This window comes from Hypomesus nipponensis, chromosome 18 (assembly GCF_054491055.1).
Source record: "Hypomesus nipponensis isolate SF chromosome 18, ASM5449105v1, whole genome shotgun sequence".
NCBI lineage: Eukaryota > Metazoa > Chordata > Actinopteri > Osmeriformes > Osmeridae > Hypomesus > Hypomesus nipponensis.
Genome location: NC_140378.1, coordinates 18,828,538 through 18,845,500, shown reverse-complemented (window position 1 = coordinate 18,845,500; position 16,963 = coordinate 18,828,538). Strand labels below are relative to the sequence as shown.

The 16,963-nt window shown below is 46.5% G+C and overlaps 2 protein-coding genes across 3 annotated transcripts; one reads left to right on the top strand and one right to left on the bottom strand.

Annotated features, from left to right (window-relative positions):
- The first annotated feature begins 224 nt into the window (after positions 1-224).
- alas2 (aminolevulinate, delta-, synthase 2) lies at positions 225-7,635 on the top strand. The gene is made up of 10 exons (XM_084679664.1): positions 225-332; positions 1,350-1,711; positions 1,833-1,925; positions 2,207-2,429; positions 2,993-3,177; positions 3,604-3,783; positions 4,165-4,329; positions 5,229-5,497; positions 5,946-6,108; positions 6,966-7,635. The coding sequence occupies exons 2-10, from the start codon at positions 1,375-1,377 to the stop codon at positions 7,127-7,129; spliced, it is 1,779 nt and encodes a 592-aa protein (XP_084535790.1). The 5' UTR covers positions 225-332; positions 1,350-1,374; the 3' UTR covers positions 7,130-7,635.
- Positions 7,620-16,374, bottom strand: ttc34 (tetratricopeptide repeat domain 34). 2 transcript variants are annotated; one of them, XM_084679662.1, is made up of 8 exons: positions 16,252-16,374; positions 13,787-15,582; positions 13,103-13,325; positions 11,852-12,044; positions 11,348-11,514; positions 10,946-11,219; positions 10,506-10,720; positions 7,620-8,897 (listed from the first exon to the last, which is right to left on the bottom strand). In XM_084679662.1, the coding sequence occupies exons 2-8, from the start codon at positions 15,511-15,513 to the stop codon at positions 8,361-8,363; spliced, it is 3,336 nt and encodes a 1,111-aa protein (XP_084535788.1). In that variant the 5' UTR covers positions 15,514-15,582; positions 16,252-16,374; the 3' UTR covers positions 7,620-8,360. The 2 variants fall into 2 exon arrangements, with proteins under 2 accessions (XP_084535788.1, XP_084535789.1); XM_084679663.1 differs by having other exon boundaries at positions 13,787-15,569; positions 16,252-16,361.
- Between the last annotated feature and the right edge of the window lie 589 nt (positions 16,375-16,963).

Sequence of the window (16,963 nt, the reverse complement as noted above, 5' to 3'; positions counted from 1 at the left end):
GCCTAGTGATGAAGATAGACGATTACAGTGAAAATCCCACAATGATGATAAGGATGTTAATGACGATGAGATGAAGAAAAAGAACGCAATTAAATCAAACACTATAACATTGCCGGTCATCAATAAAGTTTAGCTGAATATTATTTGTCATTATTAAGAGTCATCTTCACAAGTTTCTGCCATTGGCCACACATTAACCGTAACGCCTCTTCTAGGGTGTGAACCCAGTAGATTATTGCATGATGCAATGAACGTCATCATAATAACTTCTGACGCTATTCCAACACTTAGTCTTCTGATGCTTGAAGTTCGTCCTCAGTGCAGGTCAACAGGTGAGGTTTTCAGAATTATTTTTTATTTAAAATGTTTTGGGGTCATATTGATTTTTAACAATATAACCTGTAACATTTTGGTAACCCTTTTAATACAAACGTTCGTAACCCTAACAATGTTTGATCTGAGTTCTTTGTCAGTTTTTTTATATTTATTAATATAATATTTTCCAACTAAGTTAGACTACTAATAAGGAATAAAGGTTTTGTATGACCTCAAATGGTCTGTAAAATGTATAAGGCTATTAAAAAAGACACGCACTTCTGTCCTACAGTGTAGGTCCAATAGGTGCATTTCTTCCAAGAGAGAAGATCTTGTCGCCAACCCTAAAAAACACAAGAGTGAAGCACATATCCTGAGAATTGCTTTATCTTCACACTGCAGTCTCCCTTTTTATGACATTTTTACTGTCAGGAGGTCAGACATCGGACAGCAAGCTATAATTCAAATATCACTTTGAATTGGTTATTTTTATAATTATATTCTGCCTATATGGATGGCCCAAAAAGGCTAGGCGTTACTTTGTGTTTGCAAATCGGGGTCCTTTCGTTTCCAAAAGTAGAAAGGCTTCCACGTTATTGCTCTAGTCTATAGGAATACTTTAGTCGATTTTATACAGTGGATTGCTGCTCTGCTCTAATCGACCACAGCGAAAGTAGAATTACGTCGTCTTCCTAGAAATCTTTGTTCAGCACTTCGCAGACCACGGACAGCGCGTGCCTGCGGGGGAAAGATAAGTTCAGCTGTCGCGCCCTCAGGGAAGACGCACCTAAATTTCACTTCGTATCAAACATGTCTAATGGGCCACACTGTTCACAAATACATACTTAACAACATGTTTACAGTATGAAAGCTCTGTAAACAAAATATTTACGTGGAACCAATACTGGACTACTGGAATTAGGCCTACTTAATTGGTATTTTTGATGAAATGATACATTTTCTAACATAGACTGATTCTACACCTATATTGTTCCATCATTGAGTTACATTATGTGTTCTCTGTGTTTCTTCAGTTAAACAGCATTCAGTAAAATTGCCATGGCTGCCTTATTGCATCACTGCCCATTCCTGAAGTCAAGCCACAAGCCGGCTTTACGCCGAACAGGGGCCGCTCTCCTCTCCCTGGCTTATCGATGCCCCATCGTGGCTCGCCAGATCACCATCTGTGCCTCGTCTTTCACTGAGACCAAGACGGGCATCTCCTCCAGCCGATCAGCTGGTCACCTGCCCCTGGGGTTGGACTCTAAACGCCATTTAGCAAAGTCAGCCACTCAGGTGGCCGTGTCCATATCAAATGGCTGTCCCTTCGTGTCCTCTCAGATGGGCATGGTGAAGGCTAGCGCGGAGGTTCAGGAGGACGTTGAATCAAACACAGGTACTGAGAAAGACTAAATGGAAAGTTACAGACACTATCCCAATGTGTAAACGATGTGTGAAATATGGATAGTGAAAGTTGTGAACCACACCATTAACTTATTTTGTCTCTCTGTCGACAGGAGCGATGAGTTCCCTCCTAAAGGGTCTTAAGGAGACAGTCTGGCCTTCGGTCCAACCAAGCACTGTGTCCCACCTGCTCAAGGATAACATGGGTGAAGCCTAAAGATAGGACTTAGTCATTCTAAAACCCAATTTTACAACCTCCCATACACTATGGTTACTGGAGAAATCATGATGCAATCAATTTCATGGAAAAACATAAAAATGACTAATGTTATTACCGATCGACTGTTATGACTATTACTAGGCCTACATCTTAGACTACTTGGCTAGTATTCCTACCATACTCTGATAACAATTTAACAGCAAGGGGCACCAAATTATTAAAATCACTTGGCCAAGAAATCAAGGACACTACCTTTTACCTCTCCAGTGGGACCCAGTTTTGACTATGATGGCTTCTTCGATGGGAAAATCAGCGAGAAGAAACAAGACCACACATATCGCGTCTTCAAAACGGTGAACAGAAGTGCAGACGTCTTCCCATTCGCTGAGGATTACTCTGTGTCCGGGCGGGAGGGGGCCCACGTGTCGGTGTGGTGCAGCAATGACTACCTGGGGATGAGTCGACACCCGCGGGTCTTGCAGGGGATCAGGTAAATCCAGTCAATCTCTGAAGGCCTATTGGACAAAAAAATTATAAATACATAAATAAAAACATTTTGAGGGTAGTAATATTTTAATGTTTGGCTTGTGTTCTTAAAAAAAAGTCTGAGTATTGAGTAACAGTTTAAAAGGTGAAAGATCCAACCACATCCTCTTTTTTTGCCAGCAAAAGAAGATGTAGTTGGATCTTTCACCTTTTAAACTGTGATACTCAGACTCATTTTCATTTCGTTTCATTTAGTCATTTAGCAGACGCTCTTATCCAGTGCGACTTACAGTAAGTACAGGGACATTCCCCCTGAAGCAAGTAGGGTGAAGTGCCTTGCCCAAGGACACAACATCATTACGAGCCCAACTCCCTCACCGCTAAGCCATCTGACTCCTGAAGTCTGAATACTCAGACTTTTGTTTAAGAACACAAGCCAAACATTCAAATATTACTACCCTCAAAACGTTTTTCTAACCACATCCTCTTTTGCTGGTTTCGAGAAGCGTGTTGTAAATGGACTCCCAAGTTGAACATTTGTTTCCTTTTGTTTGTGTGTGCCGTCAGGGATGCCCTGGACCGGCATGGCGCGGGCGCTGGGGGCACCAGGAACATCTCCGGCACCAGTAACTTCCACGTGGCCCTGGAGGTGGAACTAGCAGAGCTACACCAGAAAGACGCTGCGCTGGTCTTTTCCTCCTGCTTCGTGGCCAATGACTCCACACTCTTCACCATGGCTAAAATGCTGCCAGGTACTGCAAACTCAAAATAGAAATATAATAGAATGTGGACTTTTAATGTTCTGGTTTGCAGAGCTTTTATTATACAGTGGTAAGCCTGACCTAAGAAGAGACCAGTGGTTTGGTATTGATACTGTAGGAAGAGGACAAGGTGGCATGATTGGAAAGAGGCAAACATCAGACATAACCTCCTGACAATGTCGTTAAATGTTTCTTACCTTCTCTATAAAACCCCTGAGAACAGTGTGAACGCCATTGTGAACTCACAGTAACATCGTTTTTGATCAATTAAAGTATTTTTTTGGGAGAAAACCGCTTTACACAGAAAGACTCAGACTGTGGCGGTGCAAGTACAGCTGCAGAGAGAAAGTTATGCGAGTTGACACGGATGAGAGTTCATTCTTTGGGGCCTTGTGGCATTTTGTGTCTGACGCACAGGCTGTGAGATCTACTCTGACATGGGGAACCACGCTTCGATGATTCAGGGCATCAGGAACAGCGGTGCCAAGCGCCACATCTTCCGCCATAACGACAGCAGACACCTGGAGGAACTGCTGAGACGCTCCAACCCTGGGACGCCTAAAATCGTGGCCTTCGAAACCGTGCACTCAATGGACGGTAATTGTCACTAGATTTTTGTTGGGTTTTTGGTTTGTTGAATTCAGTCTTTGAGTCTTTTTGTAGCAGTTGCTCAATCCCAAAATCATGTTTTCAATGGATAAGACTTCTAATTCAACACCATTCTATTATACTATTTCCGAAACTGCACAAAGTATGCCATCATGGAGTGCTAAAAAGTCAACAATTCTTGCTGTGTTTCGAAAACAAAAACGCTGAATGTTAGTTTTTTTTTTCTTCGTAGACGTGTGTGAACACGTGACTCTATTAATAGGTGCGTTCGACTTCATGCAGCGCCGGCTGCAGCCGACTGTTGGCGCCGCCGGCGCTGCATGAAGTCGAACGCACCTAATAGTCCCGTTTTTGTGCGTGTGCCTGCAGGTGAGATCTGTCCCCTGGAGGAGCTTTGTGACGTGGCCCACAGGTACGGAGCTCTGACGTTCGTGGACGAGGTGCACGCCGTGGGCCTGTACGGCGCAAGCGGAGCAGGAGTCGGCCAAAGGGACAACATCATGCACAAGCTTGACATCATCTCCGGAACCCTTGGTAGGTCAAAACTTGATTCTTCTTCCCACAAAACTTGATTCTCCCCCCCCCACAAATGATTTACAGTAGCCTATACTCTGTAAATAATTTGGAGTTAGATGACTGAGCGGTAAGGGAGTCGGGCTAGTAATCGGAAGGTTGCCGGATCGATTCCCCGCCGTGCCAAAGGACATTGTGTCTTTGGGCAAGGCACTTCACCCTACTTGCCTCGGGGGGGAATGTCCCTGTACTTACTGTAAGTCGCTCTGGTTAAGAGCGTCTGCTAAATGTAAATGTACTACGAGGGAAAACTGTTAGAAGTCATTAGAATCCCACATAGCACAACGGCATTCTGCAAACCACTGTGATATGATAATGTGCTAACGGTTATCATGCTGTTGTTGTGTATTTATTCTTACACTTACACGTTGTTAACGTAAATGCAAATGCATAAAACTTGAGAACTTGTCTGTGCCTGTCTCCGTATTGTGTGTGTCTCTGTAAAATTTTAGGGCAAGATAAACACAAATAGATGAGATTGAGGCAACAGACATTCCTTTTAGCTTCTGCCCTATACAGCCAATCAACACTTGTGCTTGTACACCCGATAGCACATCTAATGTATGCCACTGAAAATGCAGCAATTTACTTTGACCCCTGCAGACTGTAGTCAACTGAGGACAGAGAAGCTTCCTCTGCTCGGTGCAGAGGAATTATCAGCTGTGAATATGCGTGGTACAACCCATCTGGCCAGATAGATAAGAGGAACATGCAGTGAGCATGTATACGGATCAGTGGGAAAGTTGCCCTGAGTACTAATCTTGACACTGTGAAAGTCAAAACATAAGCTGCAGGAACACAAGATAGCTATCAGCCCATGCGTGTCATACTCATAGCTTCACTTTTTTTTCCCCGATAAGGAAAAGCCTTTGGATGTGTGGGAGGCTACATAGCAAGCAGCGCCGCCCTGGTGGACACAGTCCGCTCCTTCGCCGCAGGCTTCATCTTCACCACCTCCCTGCCCCCCATGGTGCTGTCAGGGGCCCTGGAGTCTGTGAAGGTCCTCAGGGGCCCAGAGGGCCATGCGCTGAGAAGGGCCCACCAGAGGAACGTTAAACACATGAGGCAACTGCTCATGGACAAGGGCCTGCCGGTGGTCAACTGCCCCAGTCATATCATCCCTATACGGGTGAGAGATCTTACTGTTCCATCACTGTCCTCGCAGCACAACTCTAATATTGACAGTTTAACAGAGCTTGTTTTAAAAAACGTCAGATTTTTTTTTTTTTTTTACTTTAGACATGTTTCCCAGTATGTTCCCACCAGAATATCTCAATATTTCACACACATCCCTAATAGTCTTAAAAAAGCTACATTCAAAAGATTTCGCCTCTTATATCTGTACCAACGACATGCATGTATCCTGAAAATGTTTTTGACTGGTTTTAAATGAGCTCGACTAGTGATACCAGTTCTATCAGGCCTGTGGTGAGACACGCTCCCTCCTGCTGGTTCTAACCGCTCAGCCAGTAAGATGGCTGAGCGGTTAGGGGAATCGGACTAGTAATCTGAAGGTTGCCTACAGTAAGTAAGTCGCTCCGGATAAGAGCGTCTGCTAAATGTCTAAATGTACCCAGGTGGGAGACGCAGAGCTCAATTCCAGGGTGTGCGACATCCTGCTGGAGAAACACAACATCTACGTCCAGGCCATCAACTACCCCACCGTGCCCCGAGGCGAGGAGCTACTACGCCTGGCTCCCTCACCTCACCACAACCCCGCCATGATGGAGTACTTTGTGGGTAAGTGACTGACAGGATGAGTTATATATATATTTGATTTTTTTCATGGTTTATTGGACAGTTTTGAAGTGAAGTGCAACAGGAAAGGCAGGGTGAGAGAGAGCGAGAGAGAGAGAGAGAGAGAGAGAGAGAGAGAGAGAGCGAGAGAGGGGAGGACATGCAGCAAAGGGCCAAGGCTGGATTCAAATCCAGGCCGCTGCAGTAAAGGCCTCAGCCCACTCATCCAGTGAGCTAGCAAGTGTCATGTGACACAAGTGTGTTCCTTGGTCATCGATTCTTTCTTTTTAAACATAACCCTGACCAAGTAACCCTGACAGAGAAGTCTTGAGGGATGGGTATAGATCAATGGTGGAGCAATTGACTGCCGATCAAAAGGTCACAAGTTTCAAATTCAAAATGATTGGTCCGTTTCTAATGTTAGCGATGCCTCTGAATCCTGCTACTGAACAGGCTTCTTTATAGACTGGCACCCTGACTTTATAATTGGCTACTGACTGTTCAAATGCAATGTTTGACTTTTTTAACTAGCAAGGGTAGCCTAGCAACAGTAGCCACATTTTTACTCAACCTCCCTAGCAACAGAACATTTTATCTAGCGGCATCTCACTCTCACAGCTAGAATGTTGCCATTTCTGAATAATGTTGTGTTGATAACATGAGCACTCAATGATAACATCGAGTGCTCTCCGATTCAGGGAATTTAAATCAAAGCCGGAAATTGCTCATTCATTTTGTTCACTCATGCTGATATATGGTGCACTCACTGCCGTTCACTAGGGGATAGTGAATGACGCTAGAGAGCTAGTTTTGCTGATCTCCTATTGTGACTAACGCATGATAACCCTTCTGATCGGCAGATAAACTGGTGGAGGTGTGGCAGGAGGTGGGGCTTATGCAGAACAGCCCGGCAACCTTTTCCTGCACCTTCTGCGACCGTCCGATGCACTTCGACCTCATGAGCGAATGGGAGAAATCCTACTTTGGCAACATGGAACCCCAGTACATAACTGTGAGCGCCTAACGCTAATCATTGTGACGTCACAATCAGAGAACATACACAAGTTTAATGTATGTCAGGCTTTGTGAAGTATTACTGCAATCATTTCATTATCGAGTTGACTACATTCCTTGTTTTTTAAGCCATTTATTTTTATGTCAAGGATTCACTTACTCACCTAGTTATTGTTTATTATTTCAAGTTCATGTTCCAGTCATGACTGAGATAATGAGTAGAGAAAGAGATAAATAAAAGTGTCTTCCCATTTTACATAATGACAAACCTGCACACGGGCACTTTAAATATATATATATATATTTATATAATCTTTGAGTCACATAAAATGTATTGATTTATCAATTAACGTCCACATGCTATACCAGTGAAGGATAATAATAGTGAGTTGTGCTAAGATAAATGTTACAGATCACAGATCACTTCCCATCACTTGAACACCTGAATAATAATTGCTGCAGATTTGATTTGGTTTATTACGCAATGATTGATCAAATAAACTGGAATAAACAATGCTGAAGGGTACTTGTGAATTACTAGACTCATTACACCCCCACACAATAACAGCACAGACATTATTGCATAGTTAGACTGAAATACTACGTAACAATCATTTTGTCTAAATCTGAAGACCCTGTATGTCACCATTATTTAAAAAGTCCTTTGGAATAGAGTCGAATCCTTTAAGATTCGAGAGAGGAGAGACTTGTGACTGTTCCCTACAGCAGGAAGTGTAAAGACGTCTCAGAATGTGCAGTACCAAGACAGCCAGTACTGTCCTCATTACTATTCACCCTCCTGCCCCCTGAGCATCACTCACCTTCTCATCTCCAGGAACAGCCACTTGCAGTGTGTGACTAGTGGCACACACTGCTTGTGAGTGTAGCATTACCTCATGTAACTGTCCTGCAATGAGCGAACGGGAGAAAGGGTAGCAGCCATAGCTCACTGGTAGAGCATTTACCTATCTAGAGGTCCATGGTTTGAATGCCCCTCTTTGTACGTTGCTTTGGATGAAAGCATTATGCTAAGTCAATACATCATGAATCCAGTAGTATTCCATCATCCTCATCATCCTCATCCTCATCATCCTCATCATCATCCTCATCATCCTCATCCTCATCATCATCATCCTCATCATCATCATCCTCATCATCATCATCATCATCATCATCCTCATCATCATCTTCACAGCACCACACAGCAGGGGTGTCTCATCGGTATAGCGAGCCGTCTGTCCCTAGTGAACCAAGCAAGGGCTGGATACCTCTCGTTTGACCTTCCCCCTGAGCCTGCGTAGCTCCGCGTGCTCGCCGTCCACTAGCAGGCCACTCTCCAGCAGGCCCCAGGCTCTGGCCAGCTGCTGCTCCCCGTAGCTCTGCAGCGCCCCCCTGAGGAAGCACTCGGCCAGGCAGGCCCTCCCCAGCCCGGCCTCCACACACCGCAGGGCCTGGTCTCGGTGCAGCTCCAGGGCCCGGGTGAAGTCCTCCAGGCCGGGCCCCTCTCGGGAGCTCAACACCAGGCTGCGGCCTCGCCGACAGAGGTCCTCCGCCCACAGCTGGGGCTCCTCCGCCTTGGGCCCGGCGTGGGTCTGGATGACCCGGTCCAGGTCGGCCACGGCCCGCTCGTGGAGGCCCAGCTGGGCGAGGCAGGCGGCCCGCTGGCGGAGGTACTGCAGTCTGGACTCGCCCATGGCCCGGACGGCCACCGTGAGGAGAGACAGGGCTTTGTCCCAGTGGCCGTTAGATGACACGCTGCTGGCTTCCTGGGCGGCCGCCTACAGGGGGTCACACAGACGCCTGTGGCTTTAGAGTGTTTCATGAATCATCATTAGTCTGTCTACGTCATATGTCTGTGGCTTTAGAGTGTTTCATGAATCATCATTAGTCTGTTTTAGGGCAGGGCGGTATGGCCTAAATGTTTATCATGCATTGACGGTAACGATATATATATCACAATATATTTATTATTTTTAAACCGCATGACAATGCAATCGGCTAATCTACCGCACTTGGACGTATTTGGATTGGGTAACTCCGGTGTGTCGCATCATGAGTTGAATTTTCCAGATGTTTAATTGCCACGGAAGAGCGATTTCTCAGTAGCCTACGTGTTCAACAGTAGCCTACGTTTATGGGATCGCAAGAAAACTCTGTTAAATATTTGTTGTGAGTTAGCTTGAGCTATAAACAATTATGACATGGCTGAACACTCGATTCTGTTGGCCTACAATAAACATTTCACAATTCTAACCAACCTGGCATTGGATTTGTCAAATGCATTCTGGTAGATTGTTCATATCGCACACATTCATGGCTTTCAGGTGGTGAAAAATATTGCTAGTGTTTCCACCTTTGGCTAGCACAATTCGACGACACAACTTACAGAATAGGCTACTGTTTGTTGGTTGAACTATCACTTGATTTATATTTTATACCAGACAGAAACACTTTACTTAATACATTTATTAATATTTCGTGATATCCATGATATGGCAAAATCCAATATTCGCTTAATATATCCGGTATTCCGGTATTCGCTTTCATACCGGTATACTGCATACTCCTAGTCTGTGGCTTTAAAGTGTTTCATGAATCATCATGAATCATCATGAATGCATTCTCTACATTGGATGTATTTTAACCCTTATGTTCTTCGGGTCATTCTGACCCATCAGTCATTGCGCATACAAAAACAAAGTGAAGCATTTTCTTTTAACCGTTGGGCTGTTTCAGACCCACACATTGCGAAGGTTAAAAGAAAATTATTTTTATTTGTTTTTGTATTGGGTAAAATTGGGTAAACACAACAATGGTTCGCTATGAACCTTTGGGTCATGAGACCCGAAGGCAGCACAATTGTATAAATATTTAAAGTCTTCAAGAAAAGGCTTAAGACGCAATTGTTCCGGGAGTACAAGGGTACTTGCTGGACCTGATCTTAGCTTCCTCCAGGAACACAATGACTCTTTTTGAGGGACTTGTTGCTCTTGTTGGTTAGTTGGAACTGATTTAACTTCTTGTACTCGCTGTGAATTATTTTATTGTTGCTTGCTTTTTCTACAGGTACACTCTGGCACTTTTTGAGGTTCATGTTGTTTAATTGTAACTTGTCTAAATACATGCTCTTATGGTTCTTCCCTTTGGGACTTATTTGCTTTCCACAATGTATGCTTCATGTTTGGCTACCCGCAATGTTTGGGGCTATCTCATTGTTATGATCAGTGACCTATGGACTTTTGTAAAGCTCTCTCTTGGTAGTTGCTTTGGATAAAAGCATCTGCTAACTTAATAAATGTAAATGTAAAGTAAAAAAAAAAAATGAGAAAGTTGCCATTGTACTGTGAAACCAGCTGCCCCCCTTGCTGCCCGCCAGGCTGTCCTACCTGAGCCATCCGTTTCTTGTGGGAGGGAGGGACCAGGGCGAGGAGGAAGTCCAGAGAGGAGGCGTCCCTCTGGGCCAGCGTGCTGAGGCCGAGGGCAGCCAGGCGGTGGTTCTGCTGCCAGGCCTCCACCACGCCCAGCCTGGCCTGGGCCTCAGCCTCCCTGGGCTCCCGACCAAACACCTGGCTCAGGTGGGCCCCTGCAGCCTTCACCTCACCTGCCACAAACACACATCCAGGGAGACACACACACACGCACGGACACAGAAAACGTGACATCTTATACATTGCTCAGACACCTCTCCTCAAAGCGATAATCAATCAGCAGTACAGCAGATAATCAGTAACACGATGGTACAACGGTACAAGCATTGTCCTCCACAAGGCATAGCTAGACGTCTCAATAGAAGGCTATCCGTTAAGCAGAGCTGAACTCATCTTACCTTTGGCGAGGAGTATGTCCACATAGAGTAGGTGCCATCTGGGGTCTCTGCAGTCAGTCTTCATCAGGGCTCCTCCAATCAAAAACGCCTCCCTGAGCTGCTCTTCCTGGCAGGGGACCGCCCTCACGGCCAGGATCTCCATTAGATTGGTTCGGCAGTACTGCTGCAGCCAATCGCAGACAAGCTTTCTTGCCTTGTCCTTGAGTGACAGGATGTCTCTAGTGACCGTGTCAGTGCTTATCTGCAGAGCAGTCAGAACATCCCGAGTGCACTCCTGGAAAAGGAAGGTAAGTCGATAGGAAAATATGTCAAATTGACTGGATAATTGACATAAGCAGCTTGACTTGCTTACAGGGCTGGCCTGAATGTAGTTGAATGGAACTGTGATTGGCTGTGTTGTACCTTCTGCTGGTTGAGTGTGAGGTAGGTGAAAGCTCTACCACAGAGAGCGTGCACATGGTCAGGGTGCTCCCTGAGAATGGCACTGAAATCAAAGATGGCCGTCTTACGTTGGCCCAACAGGGCATAACACCTGGCCCTCTCCAGCAGTGAATCTGTTGCCTCGCCACCTACAACAAGAAATCAGATGACATATAGATCATATACATCTATTTTAACATATGTACTGTATATATTAACACTTAACCTTAACTTGGCCCTTAAATATACCATTAGAACAAGCAATGAAATACATTTAACCATAGATTGTGAATGAAAGCAAAAACTTAGAATGCAAAATAGAATATTTGACTCAGTGTGACCTATTTCAGGCTCAAATACAAGCACTGCCATGTACATTGAGCTAACATGTACCATCGCTGCATCGCTGACCAGTACCACACAACATCCGTTCCAAAACTCTTGTTCCTGTCAGAAAACACCAAAACAATCCCAACAGTGAGTCACCTGAGGCCATGATGGCGATGGACAGGTAAGCCACGGCCTCCCTGAGGGAGCGGTCGTCTCGCTGGCCGTCCAGGACGCGTTTGGAGGCGGAGTGGCACTGGCCCTGGAGGAGAACACGGTCCTCCGGGGTGGCCAACACCAGCAGGGGGCGCAGGCAGCTCGTGTCGCCACACTGGGTGAGCTTCTTCAGCAGCTGGGACAGGAAACGGAAAAGGAAACTGTCAGCGTTGTGAGACCCTTTGTTGGCCACCAGAGGCCCTCGCTGTGTTTTCTTGTTTTTGGTTGTTAATCTGTTCTCTCATTATGACATATTGTTTTCAGCTGTGCCTCGTTTGTTCTGTGCTTTTTAAGTGGCTTGGATTTTTTAGTTCTGTGCTTAGTTTTTCCTCTGTCCTGCCAAAGAGTGAGAGTCATGCTTTTTGACAATCTATTTTTGTATGTTATTTTCTGCTTCCAATAAAAGGAGGAAAGACACATCTTTTGGAGTCTGCTTTTGGGTCCACGCCTGCATTCCTGACAGGAAATAGGACAGAGTGAGTCCTTTCAGTTTGGGTGGTTTGAGAGAGGAACGGTCACATCTGGCGGCAGCAATTCTGAGCGAGGTTATAACAGTGTCAGAGCTAGATGTCTAATGTTTCACAGTGTTGCATAATAAACATTACAAGGCCATTTGTTATACATCATGATGTCTCCAGGAAGTCATGTGGAAATAGTTAACGATTCACAATATAGATCCAGACATGACTTCTTCATTATGATTTCACCTATATCAGCCAACTATATGTGCCTAAAACAGGTCAGAATCAGAAAGGGTTTGAATCGCCATGAAAGTCAAGGAATTCACAGACAAGGAATTTACTTTGGCAGGAAGGTGCATACATTAAACATTTAGGAATCTTAAAAACTTACATGTGGTCTAACTATACTAAAGGTACAGTATAGTCCAGCAAATACTAAGGGGATTTAGAATTGAAATAGAATATACAATAAACTATCAAAAAGACACAAGCACCAACAAGATGTCAATCATCGCATGGCGGTGTCTGGCTCACATTTACACTGAGTCATTTAGCAGACGCTCTTATCCAGAGCGACATACAGTAAGTTCAGGGACATTCTCCCCGAAACAAGTAGGGTGAAGTGCCTTGCCCAAGGACACAACGTCATTTGTCACGGCCGGGAATCGAACCAACAACCTTCTGATTTAATAGCCCGACTCCCTAACCGCTCAGCCATCTGAGCCCCACAGACCTGGTTGGCGTCGTAGAGGAAGCCGCGGTGCAGTTGGAGCAGGGCCAGGCGGGCCAGGACTGAGGCCCGTGGGGTGAAGGGTCCGAGGGCCAGCAGGAGGCGGTGGGCCTCCTCTGCCCGGCCCAGCCGGTACAGGGCATCAGCAGCCAGGATCTGAGGCTCGGCAGAGCCAGGCTGCAGCTCCATCAGCAGCTGGGCCAGGCAGTGAACTCCTACAGTAGTCCTCCAGACACAGACACACAGGACGTCTGAATTCACTTCTCATTTCTAAGGGAAGAATTGACTGAAATCGGTTGGGCATGATTTTCTGACCAGTTTTATGGGAGATTACAAATTTTTCAGTCGTGTCAGAAGTCTAAAAACAGTTCAAATCCCTGTTATTAAATCACAATCAATCCAACAAGTGTCCTACAATTGTTCCCCGCTTTGGAAAACGTGTCTGCTAACACAAAAGGTATTCACAGCTAGTCCTAAGGGTCCTCTGTCCTGCTTGTTTTAGATGTTTCCCCGGCTCCAACACACCTGATTCAAATGAATGAGTCGTTAATGAGTCGTTGTCCGAGCTTCATAACGACCCATTCATTTGAATCCGTTTCGCTGTAGCAGGGAAACATCTAAAACACACAGCAGTGGGCCCTGAGAATCAAGGATGAAGACGCCCCGCGACCGACGACATGACCTTACCCCTCCCTGTGGCTGTCCTTCCTCTGAGGGGTCGGTGTGTCTTCCCCCCGCTGCTCGTCCTGGGGCTCAGCGGCAGCGGCGCCGGGGTCTCCGTGCCCCTCCAGCATGGCCCTCCCCTGCTCTAGCAGCACCGTGCACAGCAGCCCTCGGCGGTTCCAGGGGACCAGACAGCGCACCGTCAACGCCGTGTCCTGGGGCTGCAGGCGGCTCGCCGTGGCGTAATCCAGCGCCGTGAGGTAGAGCAGGCCGCCCGTCATCCTCAGGAGACCCCGGCCGCACAGAGCCCGCACGCAGCTGGACGGATGGGGCGCGTTGTGCTCGATCACAGCCCGGAAGTCTTCCAGCGCCCCCCGGTGGTCGTCGGAGAGAAGACGGGCGTAGCCTCGCAGCACTTGGACCGTGTTCTGGTAGCTCTGCTGGCTCGGTGCCGCGGAGGCCAGCTGGCTACAGATGGAGAGAGCTTCTTTGTGTTCGCCTCGTAGCAGCAGGCAGTCGGCCAGGCGCACCCTCAGCTCTCTAGCGCCCCCGTCGGACTCAAGGTGGCACAGCGCCCGCAGCTGGGCTACGACCGGGTCCAGCAACTCCACGCCCTCTGTGGATCGCAGGTCGGGTCGGGCCATAACGGTCTCCCTGTAGCCAGACAGGCCTCTTTCAGCCTGCTGGCGGAGCTGGACGCGGACGGCTGCTCCTGTGCCCTGGTCGACGAACAGTCTCTGAAAGACCATCCTGGCTGTGGCCGGGTGTACCTCGAAGGCCTCTCCCAGGTCCCTGCACACCTCTGCGGCCCGACCCCCCGCTGAGAAGAGGGCGGCCGCCCGGCTGGTTAACAGGTTGGCTCGTCTCTCTGGCGCCACACCCTGGCCTGCCTTGCCCTCAGCTGCTGCGCCTGACTGGACTCTGCTCGCCTGTGGCGGACCATTAAGGACGGACGAAAAAATGTCCGCACTCTCTTCGAACCTGCCCGTCGAGAAGAACTGGGCCGCTCTCAGCTCCTGCACTCTCGAGTCCCCTGGTAAAACTTCCGTCAAGAACTCCAGGAAGTCTGAGGTGTCCGCTGGGTCGAAACCTACAACCTCCTTTATAGCATTTCCAGTCTTCACCTCTGGAGTCAACGACCTGTGTTTGTGTGAAATTTGCTCAGAGAACGCTGTCAGTATTTTGGGCAAGTGTTGAGCCTGTCGGCTCGTCACCTGTATCACCGTCTCAGTTTTATTTTCTCTGAAAGCCTTGAGGTAAAGAGTCAGACCTTTGGGATTGTGAGGGTGAGCTAACAGGCACGCGAGTGCTCGAGTCAGCTCCAAAACGACACGCGTGGCACCTTCGGGGCGAGGGTTTCGCTTTCCTTCCAGGAGAGTGGAGCAGCGTGCGAAAATCTCCTCGCTGCCTTGACTGGCACTTTTTAGGACAGACTCCATTTTGAAGAGCGAGGCTGATAAATTGTTGGGGCTCAATGTGGACAGGAATACAGCTGCTAAACCTTTGTTGAGGCCTTCCATGGACACCGGGGCATCCCCACGCCCATCAAGCCAGTCTTCCAAAGTGGAAATAACCCCGGATAGCCTTGACCTATCCAGGCTTCTCATGTGTGAGACTGTGGATCCAGCATGAGTCCTGAAGGCAGTGGTGTATAGGGCGGTGGCCCTCCCTAACTCTCCAGCCTCCAGGTGTTGGTCTCCTTCTTTGCACATGTCTGCAACTCCAGTCCCAGGCCTTGGAAGGCCTGTCATGGTCAGGTTGCTCCTCACTCTACAGCTGTTCTACTGATCCGGTGAACTCCACATTACTGTTAACAGAGACTGAGAGATGGGGTAAAACTATTTCAAAGTTCTCAATTGATTGTCTTCTGAATCTCTTAACTTAATCAGCAAACATTAAAAACACTAAAATCCCTTATCCTAACTCTGTCATCCATGCATACCTTTTGGGCCATTTATAGCCGAACAAAGTGTTGGCTAGTATGTTGTACAAAAGGAGTAACAATTTATTACTTGTGTTTCTTACTGAGAAACATGACATTTTTTACTAAATAAGCACAAATCAAGGGAAATCTTCCACCTCATGAATCACCAAATAGGCCTAGGGGTCACATTTTCCCAGAGGAAAAACTATTAAGAAAAACCTCGTTCCCAACAGCTTCTTTGCAGAGCTTCGGACACCGATTACTTGAATTAAAATAAAAACTACGAAGGGCTACAATATTGTAAACAGTAGACTATTAGTCCAAGCAAACTGATCAGATGCACAGCATCTCAACACTTTTAAAGTCAATTCACCATTCGGCTCAGCCTTCACAGAAATATTGTCCACGACAAGAGACAAGACCTAAAAACTATGACCCCATTGCTGTAATTCAATACTACGTAACTTGCTACAAAGTCAGAAATTGAGGGCAACTTAAGCTTGAATTTAAGAATGTTCCGTTTTGCGACTCATATCGGGACGATTATAATGACATAGACACTTACATCCAGCATTTCTTGATCTCCTTTCTTTACATCTTTGTTCCCTACTTTTGCGCGACCCAGTGTCTGTTGTTGTTCCCGTGGGCATGTGTCTGGTTACCATGGAAACCATTAACGCTCACGTCCCATTCAGCTCAAATTTAAAACCATAGACATGTCTGTTTAAAACGGGCTTCATGGAACTGAAAACAACCAAGACTACAGAGCAAGTTAAATATAGCCTATACCTTTATTCACACAACAGAAAAGTAGCCTATAGCCTACACGTATCCAAATTAAGGACAACTTCACAGGCGTTCTTGTTATTAGTGTGATAACCATTTGGATCTGAATGTAGCTACGCTATGGCTTGTAATTTAAGTTGGGATACAAATGTATCTTTGAACACAATAACATTGCACTAAGGCACATTTCTCCAACAACATTGGCTCTATATTTTTGACTACCACTGCCATCTTGCGGTACTGACACATACCGCTGGTATCCTTTCATCACTACCAGAGAATGTTCGGCTCTGTCACTATTGTGCTAGATGACGTGGAGTTGCCGTTTGAGTGATCCATGACTCACATCATCGCTCAGCCAATCATCAACTAGGCCTACTGTAGGTAGACTTCTAACGCCACTTCACTCGAGGGCCTCTTTTGCAAGGTTTTCTGTCCCCCCCACTCATTGGTCCCCACCCCCACGTTGCCCTCATTTCATAGTGATATGA

Coding starts and splice junctions, on each gene's coding strand:
- alas2 (XM_084679664.1), top strand. CDS start 1,375: ATGGCTGCCTTATTGCATCACTGCCCATTCCTGAAGTCAAGCCACAAG. Junction 1,712..1,832: donor GGACGTTGAATCAAACACAG/GTACTGAGAAAG, acceptor CTCTGTCGACAG/GAGCGATGAGTTCCCTCCTA. Junction 4,330..5,228: donor CATCATCTCCGGAACCCTTG/GTAGGTCAAAAC, acceptor TTCCCCGATAAG/GAAAAGCCTTTGGATGTGTG.
- ttc34 (XM_084679662.1), bottom strand. CDS start 15,513: ATGACAGGCCTTCCAAGGCCTGGGACTGGAGTTGCAGACATGTGCAAA. Junction 11,515..11,851: donor CATCGCCATCATGGCCTCAG/GTGACTCACTGT, acceptor TTCTTGTTGTAG/GTGGCGAGGCAACAGATTCA. Junction 8,898..10,505: donor ACAAGAAACGGATGGCTCAG/GTAGGACAGCCT, acceptor GACCCCCTGTAG/GCGGCCGCCCAGGAAGCCAG.